Source organism: Eumetopias jubatus, unplaced genomic scaffold, assembly GCF_037043125.1.
Source record: "Eumetopias jubatus isolate StellerSeaLion01/CBP00866 unplaced genomic scaffold, mEumJub1_p1.0 scaffold_9, whole genome shotgun sequence".
NCBI classification, from domain to species: domain Eukaryota; kingdom Metazoa; phylum Chordata; class Mammalia; order Carnivora; family Otariidae; genus Eumetopias; species Eumetopias jubatus.
In genome coordinates, this window is record NW_028274815.1 from 118,357,434 (window position 1) to 118,379,191 (window position 21,758).

The 21,758-nt window shown below is 55.9% G+C and overlaps 1 protein-coding gene across 1 annotated transcript in view; it reads right to left on the reverse strand.

The window, feature by feature from the left end:
* Positions 1-21,012, reverse strand: part of MTCL2 (microtubule crosslinking factor 2) — a 69,225-nt gene extending 48,213 nt beyond the window's left edge. The window contains exon 1 of the mRNA XM_028118941.2: positions 19,615-21,012. Coding sequence (XP_027974742.2) covers positions 19,615-21,012 — 1,398 coding nt within the window. The remainder of the gene's footprint in view (positions 1-19,614) is intronic.
* Between the last annotated feature and the right edge of the window lie 746 nt (positions 21,013-21,758).

Below are 21,758 nucleotides of genomic sequence, written 5' to 3' on the forward strand. Positions count from 1 at the left end.
TTTGCGAAGGAGATTAAGTTAAGGATCCCGAGATTGGGAGACTTTCCTGTATTCTCTCTGGGCAGCCCAACGTAATGACATGCGTTCTTGTAAGAGGGAGGCAAGAGGATCAAAGTAGGATGATGTGACAGAGCAGAGGTCAGACGGACACGCGCTGAAGATGGAGGAAGGGTCACAAAGTGGAGAATACAGGCCGCGTCCAGAAGCTGGAAAACGGAGTCGATCCTCCCCCAGAGCCCCGCCATGTGGCCTCACCAGCGTAGCCCTGCCAACACCTCAATTTTCAGACTTCTAACCTCCAGAATGCTAAGATAATAATCTGGGATTGTTTTAAGCCACTTGATTTGTGGTGATTTGTCGCAAGAGCAATAGGGAAACTAACTGCTCTGGGGAAGCAGGACAGGCTCATTGAACAAGCATTTACGGGCACCAACTCTGTGCCAGGCCCTGTGCCAAGCACGGGGGGTGGGAAGGGACAGTACTGACCAAGACTGATGGGGCCCCTTCTGTATCTTCTGCACGGAGCCCCAGATCTCACTAGCGAGACACATGATAAACCAACAAATTAAAAAATCCAAATAAATGGCAAGAAAAAAACCCCCACACCTAGGTAACATGCTACAGCCCTAGGGAAAGGCTGTGTCCCAGGACATGGTCAGGGTGGCCATCTCCAAAGAAGGGACATCTGAGCTGAGGGAAGAAGGAACAGCCGTGCAGACAGCCAGCCAGGGAGAGATGCCTCTAGGCAGAGGGTCCAGTGTGTGCAAAGGCTAATAGGCAGGACAGAGCCCAGTGTGTCGGAATACAGCAAGGTGGCCAGGGTAGCTAGAGGAGGGTGGGCTAAGGCCGGGGAAACAGACAGGGATCGGCCACCCAGGGCCTTAAAGGGCCAAGAAGAAGTTTGGGTTTGGGTTTTAAGTGGAGGATGTTGGGGGATGACCTCACTTCCTCAGGGCAGCTCCTGACCACCTCTGTCACCAGCTCCCAAATGTCCCTTACTTCCCCTTTGTCACCATGAGCATGTCTGAATTTTCTATTTAAGAGTTTGTCTCCCCTCTGAGAGTGTGTCTGGGGCACTACCCCACGTCTACCCCGATCCCTGCTGTGTCCCCACACCCAGCATTGGCCTAGCACCCCACAGACTCCCAACAAACATTAACTAAATGAGTATACCATGTGCAGTTAGATAAACAACTACAAAAAAGACATACCAACCTGAAACAATCATTAGACAGACAGAGTGTAAGGGGGTGAGTGAGGAACCCAGCAGGAGAAACAGATAATTATTATATCTAATAACAAATGTGAAAACTGAGTCACAAATAGAAATAATATCTACTCTTAGTATGACTGAATGAATTAAATAAGATGGTATACTAAAAAGAGAAACTGAGGGACGCCTGAGTGGCTCAGTTGGTTGAGTGTCTGCCTTCGGCTCGGGTCATGATCCTGAAGTCCTGGGATTGAGTCCTGCATCGGGCTCCTTGCTCAGCGGGGAGTCTGCTTCTCCCTCTGCCTGCCGATCCCCCTGCTCGTGGTCTCTCTCTCTCTCTCTCTCTCTCTGGCAACTAAATAAAAAATAAAGCTTTACAAAAAATAAAAATAAATAAGAAGAGAAACTAAGTCACAGGGGAGGAATGATCTGCCAAAGGCATCCCTGAGGAGCCAGAGAAAGCACCCAAGGGTGGTGCTGATGGGGGCAGGGAGGTGGGTCCAAGAAGCAAAAAAAATAAAACAACTCTGCGGGCCCTAGAGAGGGGCCACAATGCAGAGTGTGTTCACCAGCCCCTCTGTGCCTTCCTTTCCCCAGAGAAATTGAGTGGCTCCCTCTGGGGGCATGGCCTGAGGTTGTCCAGTGCCCCCTGGAGACTGGGTGGGTCAGTTTAATTCAGGAGCTGGGTTAGGAAGCAGGCCAGTTCTTAATGTGAAAGCTCATTTGTCTGACTCCTGCAGACTACTGTTCACCTGGTCCTGAACTCAGGAGAGGAAGACAGAGGGGGCAAGGATCTGTTTCTCCCAATGACATACTGCCCCGTTCCCACCGTCAACCCAAGGACTAAATCCCCACTTGCCACCACGGCATCTCCTCTAGGGATGGCTTCAGCAGCAACCCCCAAAGTGGATGATTCTGCCTACACCAGCTCAGAGGAAGGGTTACCTCACCAGGACCCCGTCTCCACCTCCATCCCAATATACACACAGACTCACTGCCACCATGCCCAGTGGACAGAGAACTAAAAGTGGAAAAAGAGGAAGTAGGGCAATCAATGATCACACCGGTCAAAAGAAATGAGGAAGTGAGGGGTCCACACTCCATTTCAGCTGGTGGATTAAGGAAGCATAAAGGAAATGGCACTCAGGAAGTATGGGCCAGTCAGCTAAACCCAAAGTAAGCCAGCCTCCAGATGAGCCTGTGTTCAAATCCCCACCCTGCTATTTCCTAACATCTCACTTATTCTCACTGCAGTCACACTGACAGGTGACAGGGAGGATATGGAGGTCTAAGTGGACCTGAAGCTCAGCGTGAACCAAGGGGAAGGGCAGAGAACGTTAAAGCTCATACTGTTGGGCTACATTAATAGATGTATGACATTTAAGTCATGGGAGGTGACATCACTCAACACAGGACCACATCCAGAGCACTGGAGTCAATCTGGGGGGACCATTTATTTTGTTAACTTTTAAATAACTGATTTTTCTATTTATAATAGTAAACCATGATCACAGAAACAGTTTTGAAAGTACAGAAACCTAAATCACTCATAATTCCTCCCCCTGGTCCTAAGTCACACTGGCTCTCGAACTGTGGTCCCTGGACCAGCAGCATATAACCATCACTGGGGAACTTGTCAGAAATTCTCATGCCTCAACTGAGACCCACTGAATCAGAAACTCTGGGAGTGGGCCCCCCAAGTGACTCTAAGGCAGGGGGTTTCCTTCCAGTCTTTTTCCTAAAAGGGCAAGAGCCATCTGTGGCAGGACCACAAGACCAGGGCCTGACACAGGAGCAGAGCCTCAACAAGCATCTATTGAACAAGTGAATGAATCAATGATCTTTCTCACATGAGCAGCTGGCTCCCCAGGGCCTGCCCTGGACCACAGTCAGTTTCTAAAAAATGCAGGATGTTGCATTCATGCCAGCTCCATCTCCCCATGGGGCTAAGGAGGGGGGCCCAAGCCCATGGGGGCTTGTCCCAGCTGCAAACCAGAATGCGGGTCAGCCCTTCCTGGCACGGCCCATGCAGGAGGGCGAGTCCACAAAGGCAGGCTTGTGGCCCACACGGGCCGGGTCGGCTGGGACACGGGCAGCAGAGGCTGGTGAATGCGGGGCTCGGGCAGGGCCTGAGGTGGGGTCAGGGAGAGGGGCTGCTAGGCCCTTGGGACGGGACCCTGAGGGGCAGGACCTTGCTTCACTCCAGAGGGTCTTCTTTTTTTTTTTTTTTTAAGACTTTATTTATTTATTTGACAGAGAGAGACACAGCGAGAGAGGGAACACAAGCAGGGGGAGTGGGAGAGGGAGAAGCAGGCTTCCCGAGGAGCAGGGAGCCCGATGCTGGGCTCGATCCCAGGACCCTGGGACCATGACCTGAGCCGAAGGCAGAAGCTTAACGACTGAGCCACCCAGGTGCCCCATCACTCCAGAGGTTCTTAGACCTCACTGAGCCTCTGAATCGCCCAGGGCTGCTCAGTCCGCCAGTCCAGCCCCTGGCCCTAAAAAGCCCTCCGGTGACAGTCTGACCCAACGGACAGAGCTTCGAGAGAGGGAGGGGAGCCCGGCCTTCTCAGCTCCTTCACAGACAGCTCAGGGCCCTTGTTGCTCCTCTCCTCCCTCCCAGACCCCCCAACCGTGTGCAAGTGGGAGGGAGGGCACAAACTCCACTGGACTCCACAGGCCCAGTGGCTACACAGCAAGGTTGTTGGAGAACCCCCAACATTGCTAGGGGAACCCCAAACCTCACTCTCCCCTGCAGATAGGAAAAGGCCAGCAGTGCCCACCCCAGAGCCTGGGGGCCCTGATTCTCAATCCCACAGTCAGAAAGTCCAGCCTAAAGAAGCCGGGGAAAGGTGCTCAGACCAGGCATGGTCTGCCAGCCCCTCGACAGCCCTCCCTCTCCTCTGCCACTCCTTCAAGCTGACCGTCTCTTCCCCTTGAAGCTGACGCTGATTATTTAACATGGACGGAGAAGGGGGGTGCGGGCAGGGATAGAGAATAGGAATGGGGGCATCCTGCCTACTGCCAGAGCAGTCTTCATTGAAAATGTTTATTTTGCTCTGATTACAGAGGTCATTCCTGTTTATCGGAGGTAACTTGAAAAAAAAAAAGGTCACTTTCTGTCTCCTCCACTCTTTCCCCCTGGCTTCTGCAATAGGTCCAGTCCCTTACCTTGGAATCCAAACTGTCCTGGGTCTCCTCCCTGTTTCTGCCCCCTTCATATCCCCCCCACCCCTGCCCCTGCATCCTCTGCCCCCCACATCCAGATATCACAGGGCACCTGGCTGGCTCAGTCAGCAGGGCATGCGACTCGATCTCAGGGTCCTGAGCTTGAGCCCCACGTCGGGTGTAGAGGTTAGTTAAAAATAAAATCTTGGGGGCGCCTGGGTGGCTCAGATGGTTAAGCGTCTGCCTTCGGCTCAGGTCATGATCCCAGGGTCCTGGGATCGAGTCCCACATCAGGCTCCCTGCTCCTTGGGAGCCTGCTTCTCCCTCTGCCTCTCTCTCTCTCTCTCTCTCTCTCTCATGAATAAATAAAAAATCTTTAAAAAAAAATAAATAAAATAAAATAAAATAAAATCTTGGGGGGCGCCTGGGTGGCTCAGTTGGTTAAGCAACTGCCTTCGGCCCAGGTCATGATCCTGGAGTCCCGGGATCGAGTCCTGCACTGGGCTCCCTGCTCAGCAGGGAGTCTTCTTCTCATGCTCTCTGTCTCTCATTCTCTCTCTCTCAAATAAATAAATAAAATCTTAAAAAAAAATAGAAAGTAAAATCTTGGGGTGCCTGGGTGGCTCAGTCGGTTGGGCGTCTGCCACATCGGGCTCCCTGCTTGGCGGGAAGCCTGCTTCTCCCTCTCCCACTCCTGCTTGTGTTCCTGCTCTCGCAGTCTCTCTGTCAAATAAATAAAATCTTAAAGAAATAAAATATAAAAAAATAAGTAAAATTTTAAGAAAACAAAAACAAAAACAAAAAAAACACTACTACCTATCAGGAGGCTCACAAATGACCAGGCTGCAGCCCAAGCACATACGTGCCCAATAATCTCTTTTCTTTTTTTTTTTAATTTAAATTAAATTAACATATAATGTTGTTAGTTTCGGAGGTAGAGGTCAGTGATTCATCAGTCTGATATAATTCCCAGTCATGCACAATAATCTGACCCTCTTCCCAACCCTGTGAGGTAGATACTGAAAATGTTCCCTTTTTGCAGACAAGGAAACTGAGGCTCACAAGTTTCCCAGAGCTGCTCAAGCAAGAGAGCGGTGGAGCTGGAATCCAGGAAGGCCCTTAACCGTGTTCTACTCCCAGGTTGGCTTGGGCTAGTCCCTCCACTGGAATGGCCTTTGCCAGGCTAACTCCTAATTTATGTCATCCTTCCAGAGTATTCCCTCCTCCCCCAAACCACACTCTCTGAACTCCATTCTTCTCTGTGCTAACAAGTTCAGGTTGCATTTGCCTATTTTCAGGTCTGTCTTCCTCAAGACCTGGGAGCAGGGTAGGCACCAGGTCAGACTCGTGTCTGGCCCCAGCACTCCCCAGGACCGGCCCTCGTCACTGTCTACAGGTGGATGAATGACCGGGAAGGATGAGCGTGGCTTCTGCCTCGTCCAGTCTCTCCCGTCCAGTCTCTCCCCACAGACCAGGGTGGGCAGGCTCTCCAGATCCCAGCCCCAGGCCAGCTGCAAAGAGTCAGGGAGCGCCTGGACAGGGTCTCTCTACCCAGGGAACTCCTGCTTACCCACCCACTCCCTGCCCACAAAGTGTATCTGTCCATCCCCCCTACACACCCTCCCGACGATCCATGAGGTCCAGCCTGCAGGAAGCAGCCTCTCAGAGGCAGACCCGCTCCCCGAAATGCATCAGTTCCCAGGAATCCCGGGGGAATTGGCCACGAAGAGTCTCTTAGTCCATTCTGGGCCAGAGGACCAAACATGAGCTCAGACTACCGCTAATAATGGTGAGACCTTGCCTGGCAGTGCGGGGCTTCACAGTTCACAAAGACTTTCCATCTGAATCATCTCATGGGTCGTCACAGAAACCCCATGGACAGGCAGGAGCGTCATCACCACCTCTGTTCTAGAGATGAAGAACTGCAGAGGGAACACAGGGAAGGTGGACTGTGCCCAAAGTCACACAGAGAGACCTCCGAGCAGGACTCAGATTGCAGACATCAGACTCTTCCGTCTGCATCAAAATTCAGGGAGCCCATGAACGTAGATGGGAAGGAGAAAAAAAAAAAAAAAGCGTGTCTGTATTTTCCCCAAGCTCTAAGAATTAACATTTCCTTCTATCCTGGACAAGTCACAGGTGTATCAGCGGTACTCGTGGGTTTGGCACCAAGAGAAACCACAGATATTTTCACGCCACGGAAGAGCTCCAGAAATGTCAACACGGTGTTTACACTCATCAGTACTTTGAAATCATACTAGTCACCAGATCTGATGAGTTAATAAACACATATATTACTATATTATAACTCAGAAATACGGTTTGATAACTACATTTCAATATACTTGGTTTCCTTTGTGTTTGAAACATTTTAAAACATTATTCTGAGAATTATTCTCAGCAGAGAGCGTCCACTGCACAAAATAAGAGGGAGCCTGTGTTCCTTCCGGAGCTGCCCTCTCTGTGGGGTCTGGGTCCCCACCCCCGACCTTCTCTCTTCTCCATCGGGGCACAAAGCTAGAGAAGCAGAGCTCCACTTTCAAGCCACATTTTATTTATTTTTGTTAACATTTTATTTACTCATTTGAGAGAGAGAGAGAGCGCACAAGTGGGGGGGAGGGGCTGAGGGAGAGGGAGAAGCAGACTCCCCACTGAGCCTGGAGCCTGATGTAGGGCTCGATCCCAGGACTCTGGTATCATGACCTGAGCCGAAGTCAGATGCTTAACCCACTGAGCCACCCAGGCGCCCCATCAAGCCACATTTTAAATGCTGCAGGAAAGAATCCTTTCTGCAAGAAACACACAGACATATAAGATGATGAATCTTTGTACAGTGAGGACAGAAGGGGGGGAGTTTAGGTTTGGGGCCCACTGGAACACTTGCATGTGACAATGACTCCAGATGCATGAGTCTGATGGAATTGGTCTGGAGGAGTAGACGGTGAGAAGGTCTCCTGACCTGCAGGACCAGAGATGAAAGTGACCAAACCCGAGGCCCCTCTGCAGAAACACAGCAAGTGGCTGGTGTGAACCCAAGTAACACCTGCCAGCCAGCCCTGAGGGAGCAGGGAGGGGACCAAGGAGACAGAAGGTTCCTGAAGGCAGGAGGATGTCACCTCTTACCAGCTACCAAAGAAGAAACTATACCAGAGCAGAGATCCCCCAGCTACCTCCCACCCAAGAGAGTCAGCCCCCATAAGGCTAGGGTGGATGCCTGTTCACCCAGCACCCCAGGGAGCTCGGATGTGAGCCCCGCAGACCGCCCTCGTACACCAAAGCTCAGTCCGGCGCAGGGTGCGTGTCTCAGCCCCACTAGCTCCCACAGGGACTCTGTACTGCCTGGGCCTCCTTCCACTCTGTATGTCTCCCACCTCCTCACCCCTCCACCTCAAATGCCACCTCCACCAAGAAGCCTCCCTGGCTGCCCCAGGCACAGCCTTTTTATATGAACAATTACTGAGTCTCTATAGTGAGCCAGATTCATCGCCAAATCATTGAACTTAACCCTCGGGACGGCCAGTTTTCTCCCCACTAATTTGTTCTCCACTTAGTACATGGAGTTGTTTTTTTAACCACGTTACTCCCCTGTTTAAAACTCTCCAATGATCACCAAAATCTGGAAACGACCCAAACATCCCTCAGCTGGTGGATGGAGACACAGCGGCACCTCCACATGAGGGAATACTACTCAGCAATGAAAAAGACCCTCAACACCGTGGCCCAGGCGCAAATGCATTCTGCCGGGTGAAGGAAGCCAGACTCAGCAGGCCACTGGAGGATTCCCTTTCTATGACATTTTGGAAAAAGCGAGACTGTAGAGACAGAAAACAGATGAGGGGTTGTCAGAAGCTGAGGGAGGAGGAATTGACTAGAAAGGGGCCCAGGAGGAGTTTTTGGGACCGTTCCACATCTCGACTGTGGTGGTGGTTACAGAATTGTATGCATCTGCGAAACTCCCTTTACCGTATGTAAATCACCTGACCTAACAGCAAGACAAAAGCCCGACCCCTGCCCACCTCTCCTTCTTTACCTCCCCGCATTGGCCATTCTCCCAGCAATCACCTCGCCTGTCCCACCACTAAGCCTCTGCCCTGCTGGTCCCTCTGCCCAGACTTCCCTCCCCGCATCTCTGCACTCCTGGCTCCCCTCCTGCTCGAAGCCCCCATGTAAATGCCTCCTCTTCAAAGAAGTCCTCCAGACCCCTCTAGGCCCACTGTGTCCATCTCAAACCTGTTTCTTTCATGGGACGTGTCACAGGCTTATCTGTGATGTTAACTATTTTACTTATGGATCTGTTTGCTTATGGAATGTCGGTATCTACCACTAAGATGTGAGCTTCAGGAGGACAGAGCCTAGCCCAGTGCCTGGCACACAAAGGATCAACTCAATAAAAAGCTGCCCAATTAATAAAGAGGTCCTAAGAGAGGAAGATTCCTATCCTGTTCCACTCCCCTGCAGAAAACCACCTCCAGTCAGTGCTGCTGTGTTTAAATCTAATTTTGTGATTCTGTGAAGCCAATGCCCATGGAGGCCTCGGAGCCTAGTGGTGGGCCTCAAATCCTGGCCTCTCAACCCCTAGGCTGCATTCCCAAATATGTCACCTCCTCCCCAGATTCCAGGGACCTGACCTGCCGATAAGCAGACAGATCCAGGAAGAATGACAGAGCTGAGCTGCAGGACCCAAAACTTTCTGTCTGTGGGACAGCAACCATTCCAGGGAGGGACAGGAGCCTTTGCCTGGCCCTCCTGTTCTCACACCGCCCTGGCCACCACGGTCCCTCCCTCAGGCTAACCCCAGGCTGCCTGCCCATCTGCCACCCTGGCTCTGGCCTGGGGCACTCACCCCAGCCCGGAAGGGCTGACCTGCAGGGTGGGCCAACAGTGGCCACAGAGGCGGCATGCCAGGCCCCCGAGAGGCTAGGGCAGCCATCTGCTATCCCTTCTGTCCAACCCCCAGGTCTGTCAAGTCTCCAGATGAGATCATTGCAGTTGGACCCCAAGGAAGGCACAGGTTCCGCAAAGCTCCACTTCCCTCCCCACTCAAAAGCAAAGACTCCAGGAGTAGCAAGGGGTGGGGGGTGGGGACAGAAGAGGCAGGGACACTAGGGCCCAGAGAGGGATTAGGGACAATCACGTGGCCTCCCCAGAAGATCCAGAGTCAAGCAGAGACGGACTCTGGGCTCCTGCCTCCCAGCCCAGAGCTCAATCCAGCTTAGCCTCCTTGGGTGAAAGTCGGGCTCTGGTTTGGGGACAGTCAGGGACAAAGGTCCTAGAGGAGGGCCAGGACACCCAGCCAGGTATGGCCATGCCCCACAATGCCCCTGCTCTAGCTGGCACGGAGGCTACCTGGTCCCAGCGACCCACAAGGTCATGAGGGAAGACAAGGGTCTTGGACTGGCCCCTCCAACACCAATAAATGCTAACAGGCAAGAGTGCTCTCTCTGGGCCAGGCACTGAGCGGGCAGCACCCGCTGCCTCACTGTATCCCCTGCCACCCCCAACTGACCGGTGAGGAACCAAGATCAGAAAGGTCAACAATGTTGCTCAAGGTCACACGCTCGGGGCACAGCCAGGATTCAAGTCCAGTTTGAGCTCTTGTCAACTACACTAGACAGTCTCTATAATGGGACAAGAGCTAATATTTACAAGGGTTTACCAAGTGCCAGACACCTGGCCGAACGCGGCATGAATGTCCGTTATCCCATGCTCAATCACAGGCCTCCTGAGGCCGGTGCTAATATTTCATACCCATTTTACCAATAAGCAAACAGAGGCTCAAGGAGACGAAGGCTCCACAGCCAATCTGGAGTGTGCCTCCCACATCTGGCACCGCTCTGCGCCTGAGACCAGACACGTGTGCGTGCGTGGATGCCTGTGTTTGGGGTGAGAAGACACCCAGAGAGCACTGCCCACCAAGGCCAGGTCTGGCTTGCCACTGGCCCATTCCAGGCCTCCCCCAACAGAACAGGGAGACATCCGCGGCCCCCACAGCCTCGGGGGGAGGGGGCGGTTTGCTCACAGTGGGCGTGCCTGACGGTGTCCCTCTCATCCTTTCTGTGGGAACAGGAAGGAAGGCAGCATTTGGATCTGGATGTGTTGAAAACATCTGCCAAATGGCCCCTGGGCTGCAGCCAGATCTCTGAGCAGGGAGAGGACAGGGCTCAGAGGTCTCTGGGGAGGGAGAGTGAGGCTGGAGAGGTGAGGGAGTGGCTCCAGCACATCCCAGCATCTCACACCTCGGAGGCTTTGCTTGTGCCACCCCCTGCCCGGGGCCCTGCAAAGAGCACCACCGGACCGCCCGTCCTTCTGTCTCTTGCCATCTCCAGGCTGTGTGACCTCTGCCGAGCCCTTTAACCTCTCTGAGCCTCAGTGTATGCCTGTGTAAAAGGAAGGGGCTAGGTCCCCCCCAGGTAAGGCAGAACACATGGGGGAGGGACTGACGTGCAACCTGTAATTACCCAATTAAGAATCTAATTACCATTGAGGTAAACGTCCCCGAGGAGCCCACAGAAAGTTCTTGGTTGTCTAACACAGGAGCCAGGCCTGCAGCTGAACTCAGGGATGAGGAGGAGGAAACCAAGGGAAAGGGAAGGGAACTGCAAGCACCAAGGCCCCGCAGGTGGGAAGAGCAAGGGGGGCACTGAGGCCCGGGTGTGAGGAACACAAGGGAGCTTGCGTGGAACGGGGATGAGGTGAGGCTGAGGGAGGTAGAACCACACAGGCTGCCCGGGCACTTGGCCAAGGCCAAGGAGGGAAGAGGCTGATGCAACTGACCCAGAAGATCCCGAGCAGATCTGGGGCAAACCAGCATAAACCTGCTTCACTGGGCTGGCCTCGCTGTGGGATCCCAGACTATTTTCCCCTGGAGCCTGTGCTTCTCTCTGTGGCCCAGGCAAGAGGAGATGATTCACCTTGGTCTTAGCATGAGACACCCCAAAGGCGCCCTCCACCAGCAAAAGGGTATCCCTAGGTTGCAGAGTCTGCAGCACTGGCCTTTTGGAGAAGACTGACAGGGGGTAGGAGGGAGAGGCGGGACACCCAGGGAGAAGTGTGTTTGGGGATCCCCACGATGCAATTCAGCTCCACGCACACCTCCCAGGCCCTGGCTCCATGCCAAGACCCACACCTGGAGCCAGGCACAACCTCTACCGTCAAGGACGCAGGGCTCACAGGCAGTCAGACCTGAGCCTGCCAATAAGGGATGAGGGTGGACAGCTGTTGAGCCCCTGCACTGAGCCAGGCCCCCACTAATCCTTACCTGCGTGCTTCCTCCTATTTTATGCTCACAGCGACCCTGGAGGCCAAGCACTGTCAGCATCCCTAATTTACAGATGAGGAGCCTCCTAAAGGAGAGGCTCATAGAGGAAAAGGCAAAGCCAGGATTCAAGCTGAGGTTGGCTTGGCTCTAGACCACAGTGCTCTAAGCACCGTGGGCCCCAGAGAAGGGCAAAGCTGGCCTGCCGCTTCCTCCTTATCTGACTACCGGCCATTCCTCGAGGAGGCCAGCGCTACCTGCTCAGAATGCAGACTCCATGCTGACCTGTGGGCCTCCAGAAAAGCCAGAGTCAGCCTGTCCCAGAACACCCTGGAGTCTCTGGCTCTTTCCCCACCCCAGCACCAAGTTCCTTCTGGCACCAGAGGGCAGAGAATATGACTGCAGATGAGGTCATATGAATGGGCTACGAGGGGAATGACCTTAGTAATAACCTTGGCTGCTGGCCAGGGCCCTGCCTGGAGCTTAGCCCAGCGCCCCCCGCCCCCCGCCCCCCGCCCGGGGGAACTCCCTCTCCCCCGGAGGCTACACAGGATGTGGGGCTCCTTCCCTTCCTCTGTGCCCAGGATGCTACTGGATGTGCCACGTACCTGAACGCTAATCCTCCCAAGTGCCCTGCAAAAAGGGATTAGTTTCCCATTTTACAGACAGAAGACTGAGGCTTGATGATGGGATTTTCACATGGAGATCATGCACAGGGAAGACGTAACAAAGCAAGGTTTGGCCTTAGACCTGACCCCAAAGATGGAATTTGTCCATGAGACCAGAGCCTTCCTTCCCTGCCACCCTGGGCTCCTTTGCCTTGTGCCTGGCCCTACCGATACACACTAAGGGGGCAGCTCCTAGCCTTGCTGTATGGCCCCCTCCCAACAAGGTGTTCACAGCGCCTCACCATTCCATGCCCTTCCCAAGCAGGCCCACCCCCCCCCCCATTCCCAGCCTCTCCCTCACCACTGCCCACACCCACTATTCCCTCCAGCTCTTCTATTTTAAGCCTGTAGACCACCTGCCTTTCATTCAATCACACGACAAACATTTGCTGAGTCCCTATGATGTGCCGGCACCATTCCAGCAGCTGGGCACAGAGGCAGCCACTCAAGGCTAACTCCTCAGCTCTAACGCCTCCTCCTCCAGGAAGTCTTCCAGGTCCCTCTTCTTCTGAGTACCCACATCTCCTCCAACCTCCTCTATCCTGGCCTCCTTCATTGTTTCCCAGGCAGAAACGGGCACCCTTCAAAGATGGGAGCGGCGTGGCCCTCCACAGTCCCCAGCAAAGGGAGCAGGGAGGAGGAGGTAGATGAGGGCAAGCCGGAAATTCCAAGGAGATTAGAAGGGAGTTGCCCCTGGCCGCGTTTCTCCTGTGGGCAGGCCTGACAATTGCTCCATTTCTTTCAGCCCACTGGCCCCGGGGCCAAGTGCTGGGTATCAGGGGCCTGCAGGCCTTCAGTGCAGCTTCTCCTGACTTAGTGACCTGCCAGGTCCGGGAGGTTACACGTCAAGCCCCCGCCATACTCCTCACTATTCCCAGCAGCCTTGTTGAGTAGCTGAACACAGTAGGTTGTATACATTCACTCCAGAGGACAGGGACCAGGATTTCCTGTGTTCCTGTGTTTCTGTATGGGTGAAATGTCACAGCCTGTGTGTGTGTGTGTGTGTGTGTGTGTGTGTGTGTACCCTGGTTTGTGGGTCTCTGGTTTCCGTTAGCAAATGCTGCAGGCCTGACATGTGAGTGCTCTCTGCTCGTGTCCCTGCTTATGTGTCCATGGCTGCGCGTCTTGTGCCTGTGTGTGTCTCCCGGGTGTGTGTCTGAGCCCCAGGTAAGCATGCAAGGGCCGCCGCTGCTCTTCGTGGAAGAAACAGGGCGCGTATCTGGTGATGAGCTTGTGCCTGTGCCCGCCTGGCAGGGGTGGATCTGTGGATTTCCGTGGATGCTGGCGCCTGTGTGTAATGAGTCTGCGTGGGTTTGTGTACTTCGATACGTCGGAGGGTGTCTTAAAGCCGTGTGTCCGTCTGGGACACAGCCAAGTATGTCTAGGTATGTAAGATGTGTGTGTGTGTGTGTTTCTGAGCCAGGGGTCTCCTAGATGGTGTGAGGCTGTTGTGTCCGGCAGTGTGTGGGTGTGAGGAGTCAGATTTTGTATCTGCATGGGTTTGTGTCCTTTGGAGGGTGTATCCTCTCTGACATATCTGGAGGTGTGCTTCTGGAAGCCGACAACACATGTGTGTCACTGGATGTATATGTGACATGTGTGTGAATGGCTGTGGATCTCGGAGCATGAGCTGTGAATACGTGTGTTTGTGTGTGCGAGAGTGAGCCCAGGGACACGGGCCCAGCCCCTCTGGTGAGGCATGCTGGGAGCCCTGGGCGCTCCGCGGTGCCCCCAGGCCTCCGCGGCAGCCACCTCACATTTTCCGTCTCGCTGGAGCTGCCCTCCTCCTCCTAGGACAGGCAAACCGCTGAGGATTCTTAAAGACCCAGCTCTCAGAGCAGCTTCTTCCAGGCTGCCTCTCAGCTGCCACGGGGAGGGCTGGGATTCAAGCAGGGACCAGACAGGAGCTCTGCTGACCATAATGACCACCCCCTACCCCCAGCCGGTGACACATTCTGGGAGCTGAGAAGAGCTTCACAACTTGCTCCTGGGCCAGACATCTGGCCCTCAGCTTGGTGGCCTGGAGGCTCTCAGAAAATATGGGTGGGGAAAAAAACAGAAAGAAAGAAAAGAAAAGAAAAAAGAGAAAAGAAAGAAAAAGAAAGAAAGAAAGAAAGAAAGAAAGAAAGAAAGAGAAAGAAAGAGAAAGAAAGAAAGAAAGAAAGAAAGAAAGAAAGAAAGAAAGAAAGAAAGAAAGAAAGAAAGAAAGAAAAGAAAAAGAAAAAAAGAAAAGAAAATATGGGTTGAATGAATGAATGAATGAATGACTATGGGTTGAGTGAATGAATGCCTGGAGAAGCAGGTGAGGGAAAGAGACCACAGGGACAAGCACTCACATTTACCACGCATGCCAGCGGAAGGGGTACAACCCTGAGGCACGCGTGCTTATCCCCCACTTTACAGAAGAAGAAACAAGGCTCAGAAAGGCGGAGCCTCTCACCCAACATCACACAGCGTGTAACTGGCAAATCCAGGCAAGAACTCTGCTGTGTGAAAGTCAGAGGCCCTGGCTACCTCCTGCATAGGAGAGGGTGGGAGAGCCAGGGGACAAGGGGAGCTCCTTAGGGTTTTCCAGGGAGGTTCCCAAGTACGTCAGCTGTGCAATCATAAGCAAGTTACATAGCCTCTTGGTTTCCTCATCTGTCAAACGGATCTGACGTCAGAACCCCCGACACGGGGTTGCTGTGAGGATAAGGGCTTACTTAACCCAGAGCCTAAGGCACTGGGAGTGATCCACAGGGGACAGCATCCATGAGGCCAGAGCCACAGAAGTCCAGGGATCAGTGGTCTGGGGGTCCCCAAGCTGGCTCTCACATTCCAGCACCTTGGGCTCCAGCCTAACCATTAACTAACCTTTAAGGCTGGATCCAAACCCCCATCCTTTCCTCCAGGATCTCAGATTCCTCCCATCCCAATCACGTGCTGCTCCAGCACGAGGTACACACTCACCTCCATGCATGCACATGCATGCCCCTCTCCCCCTGCCTGCAGGCTCCAGACTCCAGCCCCAGCATCCGTTCCCCTCACTTGTTCCTGACAAGTCTTAGCCTAGAGCCTGGCACACAACAGGATTCCTTTCAGTAACCTGTGTCCCAGACTAGACGCACTGTTAGCAACCCGAAGCTCACTGCTCCAGTCATGTTGCAGAAAGACCAGGACAAAGAGGTTTGGAATCCTGGCTGTGACCCGGGGCCTCCATTTACCCAACTGTAAGTGAGAACCGGGGGGTGGAGTAGATACTTCCTCTGGGCACTCCTGGGCTGACATCTGTACTTCAAACACTCACACCTAGAACCTCCAAGTGGGTCGGGGGTGGGGGGGGGTGGGGGCGGGGACTGGCCTTGCTTCAAGGTGCCCACACAGCATGGAATGTGATCACAGCTTCCTGTCCTCCCTTGAAGCAGCTCCTGATTTATTACCATCCTAAAGCCGTTGGGATCCACCTTCCTGGCTTCTCCCAGCTGCCCCAAGGATGAAGACACAGACATCCTATCTGCTCATTGGCTAATAATGACAACAATTCCCCAAGAGATGTGGGATTTCACTGCTTGTAAAATCTTTTCTCGTCTATTCATACCTCCCTGATTCCTGAAAACAATCTTATGAAGCTGCCCAGGTAGGTTCCATCATCTTCATTATATAGATGAAGAAAAGGAGCTCAGAAAGGCCAAGTGACTTGCCCATGGCCACACAGTAAATGGCAGAGTCAGGTCTCAAAGCCAGGTCTTTGGGCCCCAACTCTCAGATTCTTCCATCTACGCTGGGGTGGGTTCCCTGCATGTCCTCACCACATGGCACATGGGTAACGGTTAGCAGTGATGGGGAGCTGGAAGAGCTCAGACCACCAGGGCTTTGAAGGTCAAATGCAGTCGATGTGTCTGCTCTGCAGCTAAAGCTGCATCTTAGAATCCTGGAACCTCAAAAGTTCATCATCTCCAGACTTCCTTGGCCAGAAGGGATCTTGAGGTCAGGCAGCTCAACTGTAGCCACCACATAAATCTCTCCCTGAATCTTCCTTCTAATCACAACCACCAACATTTTGTACAGTTTACAGGCTGCTTTCCACAAACCCCACATCTTCGTCCAAACATGCAAGGTCACCCAGCCTTTGAACAACTCAAGTGACAGCGAGCTCACTGCCTTCTCTGTAGCAGCTCCTATCTCTGATTGGGAGGCAGCTGCCCCATACGCTCTTTCCCCACTTGGGCCCCTGGGCAGGCCTCATGCAACAGGAGATCTGCCACCACCCGTGAGGCCTTCCTTCCCCAGCTGACAGTTCCAGGGCCCCCACCTCCGGGAGGTGAACCCAAGCAGGGCCCCACCAGACTTGAGACTCAACCCAGGTAGCACGAAACCTACAGGGGACACACTGGGGAGCTGGAGTCCTTCTCCTGGTAACTCAGTTTCTGCATCTGGGAAGCAAAGAGGCCCAGAGGGGCAGAAAACACATCAAGAGTGTAATACAGTCTTACTCCAAGCCCTGGCTGTCTGGAGAACCGGCTCAGGGACCCAGAGCAAGTCCCTTCCTCTCTCTGGCCACAGTTTACCCATCTGTAGAATGAACAAAACACCTCCTGTGACAGCTTCTATCCTTACGGTCCACATCCCCAGTCTCTAGATCTTCACCTCGCCTCTGTGAGATTGGTGGCTAGGTCAAACAAAGCTCTAGACAAGTTCAGGGACCCACCCAAGTACACACAGCGAGAACCGCACAGCCTGGCTCAGCTCGCCTCTCCACCCAACCTCCTTCCTCTCTCCAGTCTCTATGCTGTCCCTCGAAATCAACACGCTTTTTCCCACTTCCCTCAGCCTGGAATGTTCTTACTCCAGGTCCTATTCAGCTGGCTGCATGTCATCCTCCAGGCCGTGGCCTCCCTGAACGTCCCCAGCCCCACTTTCATGCACTCCTGGCACACATTACCCCTTCACCCTTATCCTGATCTGTACTGTGAGTTACTGAACTGCTATTGTTAAAGCCCCGTCTCCCCCACTAGACTCAACAGCTCTGTGAACACAGACACGTCATCGTTGTCCAAGGCTGTATCTCGGATCTGCACTAGAGCCTGGTACACAGCAGGCACTAAATAAATGGTGAAAGAATGAATGAGAGGCCAGAAGAAAGAGTCAGGCCCGCTTCAGGTGGGGAAGAGGTATATTCTGCCGCCCACAGAACCCACAGAGAACATGCTGGGTGCCTGTGGAAATGCGTCCCACACCACTGGGGCGCCGCCGTGATCACAACCGGCCTCATCTGAGGCTCACTCCACGCCGGGCACTCCAGTGTTTACACACATCATCTCCTTCAACCCTTAAGGTTGGAAGAAGCGTGATGTACCTTTTTACAGTGAGGAAACTGAGGTCTGGAGACAGTAAGTCACTTGCCCAAGGCCACACAGCCAGGAAGCCAGACCCCAGATTCACTCGTGGCCTGAGGCCTGCCCATGAAGCCTGAAGGGCCGAATGAAAGTGGAAATGTGGTTCAGCCCCAGCCCAGGCAGCAGGAGGTGCCCAGCCAGGCCTTGGCCCCTGGAGACCTTGGGCTCAACCCCCAGCCTTCTGGAACTACTGTCCATCTTAACAGTCCCAGCTGGCCCAGGCCGACTCCAGAGCTCTGCCTGATGACTCCGTGGAATGGACAGGAGCCCACAAGGGTTGGTGCATGAGGAGACCTTGAAGCAAAGCTCCACGGCCCATCTCGCTCACCAGGATGAACAGGGTGGGCCAGGAGGTCTGCGTTCAGAGCAGCTCAGTCAGGCAGGGCCAGAAGCAGGCAGAGCACCAAGAGGGCAGGGCCAGGCTTCTTTCTGGTTCTTCTCTGTCCTCCTACCCACCCTCCACGGGTCCCCTCCTCACCACGGGCTTCTGAAGACTGAGAGCTGACTGGGCCTTCAATTGTCAACAGTGAATGGGGCCTTTGGGAAGACTTGCCCTCCCATTTAACAGATGAGGAAGCTGAGACCTGGCTTGGGGAAAGATTAGAGGCTGAAGGGGTGGATTATGCTGATTCAGACAGACTCTGTCTTTTGTTCTACAAGCATTTCCTGAGCACATGCTGGAGAGGAGATCCTGGGGGAAAATCGGGAGGGAGAGACATAGTTGAGCAAGACCCCAAAAGTCTCATGAGAGAGAAACCTACTTGACCAGAAGAGCCAGAGTGCAAAGCTAAGTGTCATCAGGCAGACATCAATCAGCAGAGTGATATTAATTCTGTGGCTCTCAGCCAGGGTACGCTGGGGTGCTGTGCCAGGCCATCAACTGACAAGAGTAGCAGGTAGCATTTCGGCATCTTCCCGAACCATGCCCAGCCAGTCGTGGTAGAGCCCACGAAGCTTTCTGTCTCCCCAGCCAAGGCCAGCACATGAGCACTGAGGCTGTCTGTAGAGCTCTGGGTACCAGGCAGTGGGCAGGCAGAGACTGGCCAGTCCCCAGTAGGTGCTCATGGCCTCCAAAAGGGTGAAGGCAAGATAGGTCTGCTCTCTGGGGAAGCTCTCAGGTCCCCAAGATGCCCAGACGGAATGCCCCTTTCAGACGGACAGCTTCCCTCCTCTCCGTGGGAACACGGGAAGGACAAGGGCACCAGCCATGAGGGGCCAGTGGGCCTGCTGTGTGTACAGGGCAGAAGAGAGCAGAAGACAACATCCTGGGATTTAGGAAGCTGCCTCTGAACCAGTTCTCCCACGACATCATCCTCCCAGGCTGTGGGACCGTTAGACGGGGCGGAAGTCGGACTCTGGCCAAGGGGATGTTCCCAGATGTCATGCTTTCAAACAGGACCCGCCCTGAAAGGCAGGCGGAGACAGGCCTGCACCAAGGAAAGCCCTGGGTGAAGACTCAGGATGGTGTTCTGGCCTCTCCCCGGCAGGGGGACAGCCACAGGTTTCCCTGGCACAAGTGCACCCCAATACCTGTCCCCCGAAAAAAGAGCCACCAAAGGCCTGGACTCTGGCCTGGGGGTGGGGCTTCTAAGAAGCTGAAGGACAGGGGTCCGGCCCCTCACTGACTACCCCCACCCCAACCCAAGTAATGCATCTGGGCATGTCCCAAAGCAGTTTTCTCAAGACTCCCTTCCTCCAAAATCAGCGCCCTTTGGCCAGTCTCAACTGGGTTCCTCCTCAGGGAGACGGCTTCCCAAATAAAAAGGGAGGCAGGATGTGTGGGAGCCCTCGGCCGACCTCAGGGTGGTCCCCGAGGACTTGGGCCCCCTCTCCCAGCTCCTTCATTGGGCCGGCGGGCGGCTGGTGCCTCAGGCGCCTAGGGCCGCCACAACCCGCGCCTCCCGCCGCCTCCCTTTCCCCCATCGGCGCCCCCACCTTGAGATAGTCGTTCTCCGAGCGCAGCTCCTCCAGCTCTCGCACGAAGCCGCCGGGCCCGCAGTCCAGCATGTCCTCGGTGAGGTCGGAGAAGGCGAGGGACGCACTGAGCGGCAGTCGGCTGCTGCCCACCGACGACGCGGCCACCGACGGCTCATCCGGGGAGGCGGGCGGCCTCGGGGGCTGCTGTGCGGGCGGCGCGGGCTGGGGCTGCTGCCCCGTGCGGGCCCCCGCCGGGCCCCCGGCCGCCGACTCGGCGTCGCTGCTCAGCGCCAGCTCCAGGCCCAGCAAGCGCGCCTCCTCCGACGCACAGTCCGACACCTCCGAGCTGCTGTCGGTGAGGCTGGGCGGCGGGGGCGGCGGGCGCGGCCCGGTACCGGGGCGCGGGCGGCCCTTGGCGCGAACCCCGGTGCGGACCCCGGCCACTCGCGTCCCCGCGCTCCGCGCCCCGGGCGCCACCGCGCGCCCCTTCTTATCCGGCCGCGCGGAGGACGCGGCGCTGCAGGCGGCTGCGGCGCCCGGGCCTGGGCCGCGGCGGCCCTTGGCCAGAGACCAGCCGGCCACGTCCTTGGGCCGGGCCGGCGACGGCGCGCGGTGGCTCTTCTTCCTCTCCGGGGCGGGCACGGGCGGGGGACCGCAGCCCCGGACCGGGGGCTCCCCCGCCGGCACCTCCATCGCGGCCTCTCTCGGCCTCAGCGAGCGGCGCGCATGGCCCGGGCCCGCCCGGCCTCCGCGCCCCTGGGGAGGGTCCCGGCGCCGCTCCGGCCGCTCCGGCCGCGGCTCCTCTTGGCCCACTTCACCCGCGGGACTGCGCTCTGGCCCGGACCCCCGCCGGACAGGCTCTCCGCTGCCCTGAGCTCGGAGAGAGCGGCCCGATCGCCTCCAGGCGCCCCGGCTGCGGCTCCGGCTCCGCCCGGCGCCCGCCCCCTCGGCCTCGCCGCGCCCCCGGAGTGCGCCGGGGCCTCGGCTGCCTGCACGCCGATCGCTCCCTCGGGCTCCGAGTCCGACTGCGGCCCGGGCCCCGGCTCCGCCCGGCGCGGCCCGCCCCCCGCGCAGCCCCGCCAGCTCCCCGCCCCGCCGCCTCGGCTCGGGGGCGCGCGGCTCCGCGAACAAAAGGCGGACGCGGCGGGAGCGGCAGGGAGGGACACAGGCTGCGAGCGAGGGAGGGATCTGCGAGGCAACAGCGACCCCCTCGAGGGTCAGGCAGGCCCGGGCTGCCTCGGCCCGGGCTCTCTCCTCCTCCGCTCCGCCGCCGCCCCCTCCCCTGCCCGCCTGCGGAACGCACCCGGCCGATGCTCCCCTGCGCCCAGCGTCCGGGCAGGGGCCGCGGGAGCGGCGAGCGAGGGGACTCCCCGGCAGAGGCCGAGCCGACCTCAGATGGCAGGAGCCAGCATCCATATACACGGCCGGTGCCTCGCCCCTCGCGGCTGTGCGGAGCGTGCGCGGACTCCGCCCCCCTTAACCTTGCCAAGCAAGGCCAATTATCCCATAGTACAGATGCGTAAACTGAAGCCCAGGGAAGGTACGCGATTAGCCCAAAGCCAATGGCGGAGCGGGGATGGAACCCAAACCTCACACCTCCAGGGCGTGCTCTCTGATTCTTCTACCTCGGCCCCCTCTCTCAGGCGTAGGGACCGTGGAGCCCTAGGTGCACGCCCAGCTCTACACATCTTGACCCGCTGGGATCTCAGGCATACTCCCTCCAACCCCAACCCGGTTTCAGGCTCTGCATAGTTAAAATGGAGGCGGCCCATTATGAGGTGTCAGACCGGCGATGCTTTGGGAGTATATTCTGACCCCGGTGGCGGTGGGGGCTGGCACAGACTAAAGACAATTGTCCTGATCCCCACACGTTGCCTCCCCAGGGCAACCCCAGGTAACCCGGAGCCCTGGCTCTGGTGGTTTCCGTTCTTTCCTTCCAGGAATGTGCTTCTGGCTCTGTAGTGGATTTTCCCGAGGCTGTCACACCTTCCCCGCCTCCGTCCCCTCCCCCGCTCCTTGTTGCTACTCCCCCTCCGCCTCACAGAGCCACCGCCGGGCAGAGCCAGTTTTAGGTCCTTTGGCTGTCCCACGGGTGGGCACCCATCCTTAGCGTGGCACTCCCTTGCCACCTGAGGAAGGGGGCAGGGTTATGTTTACCCCTC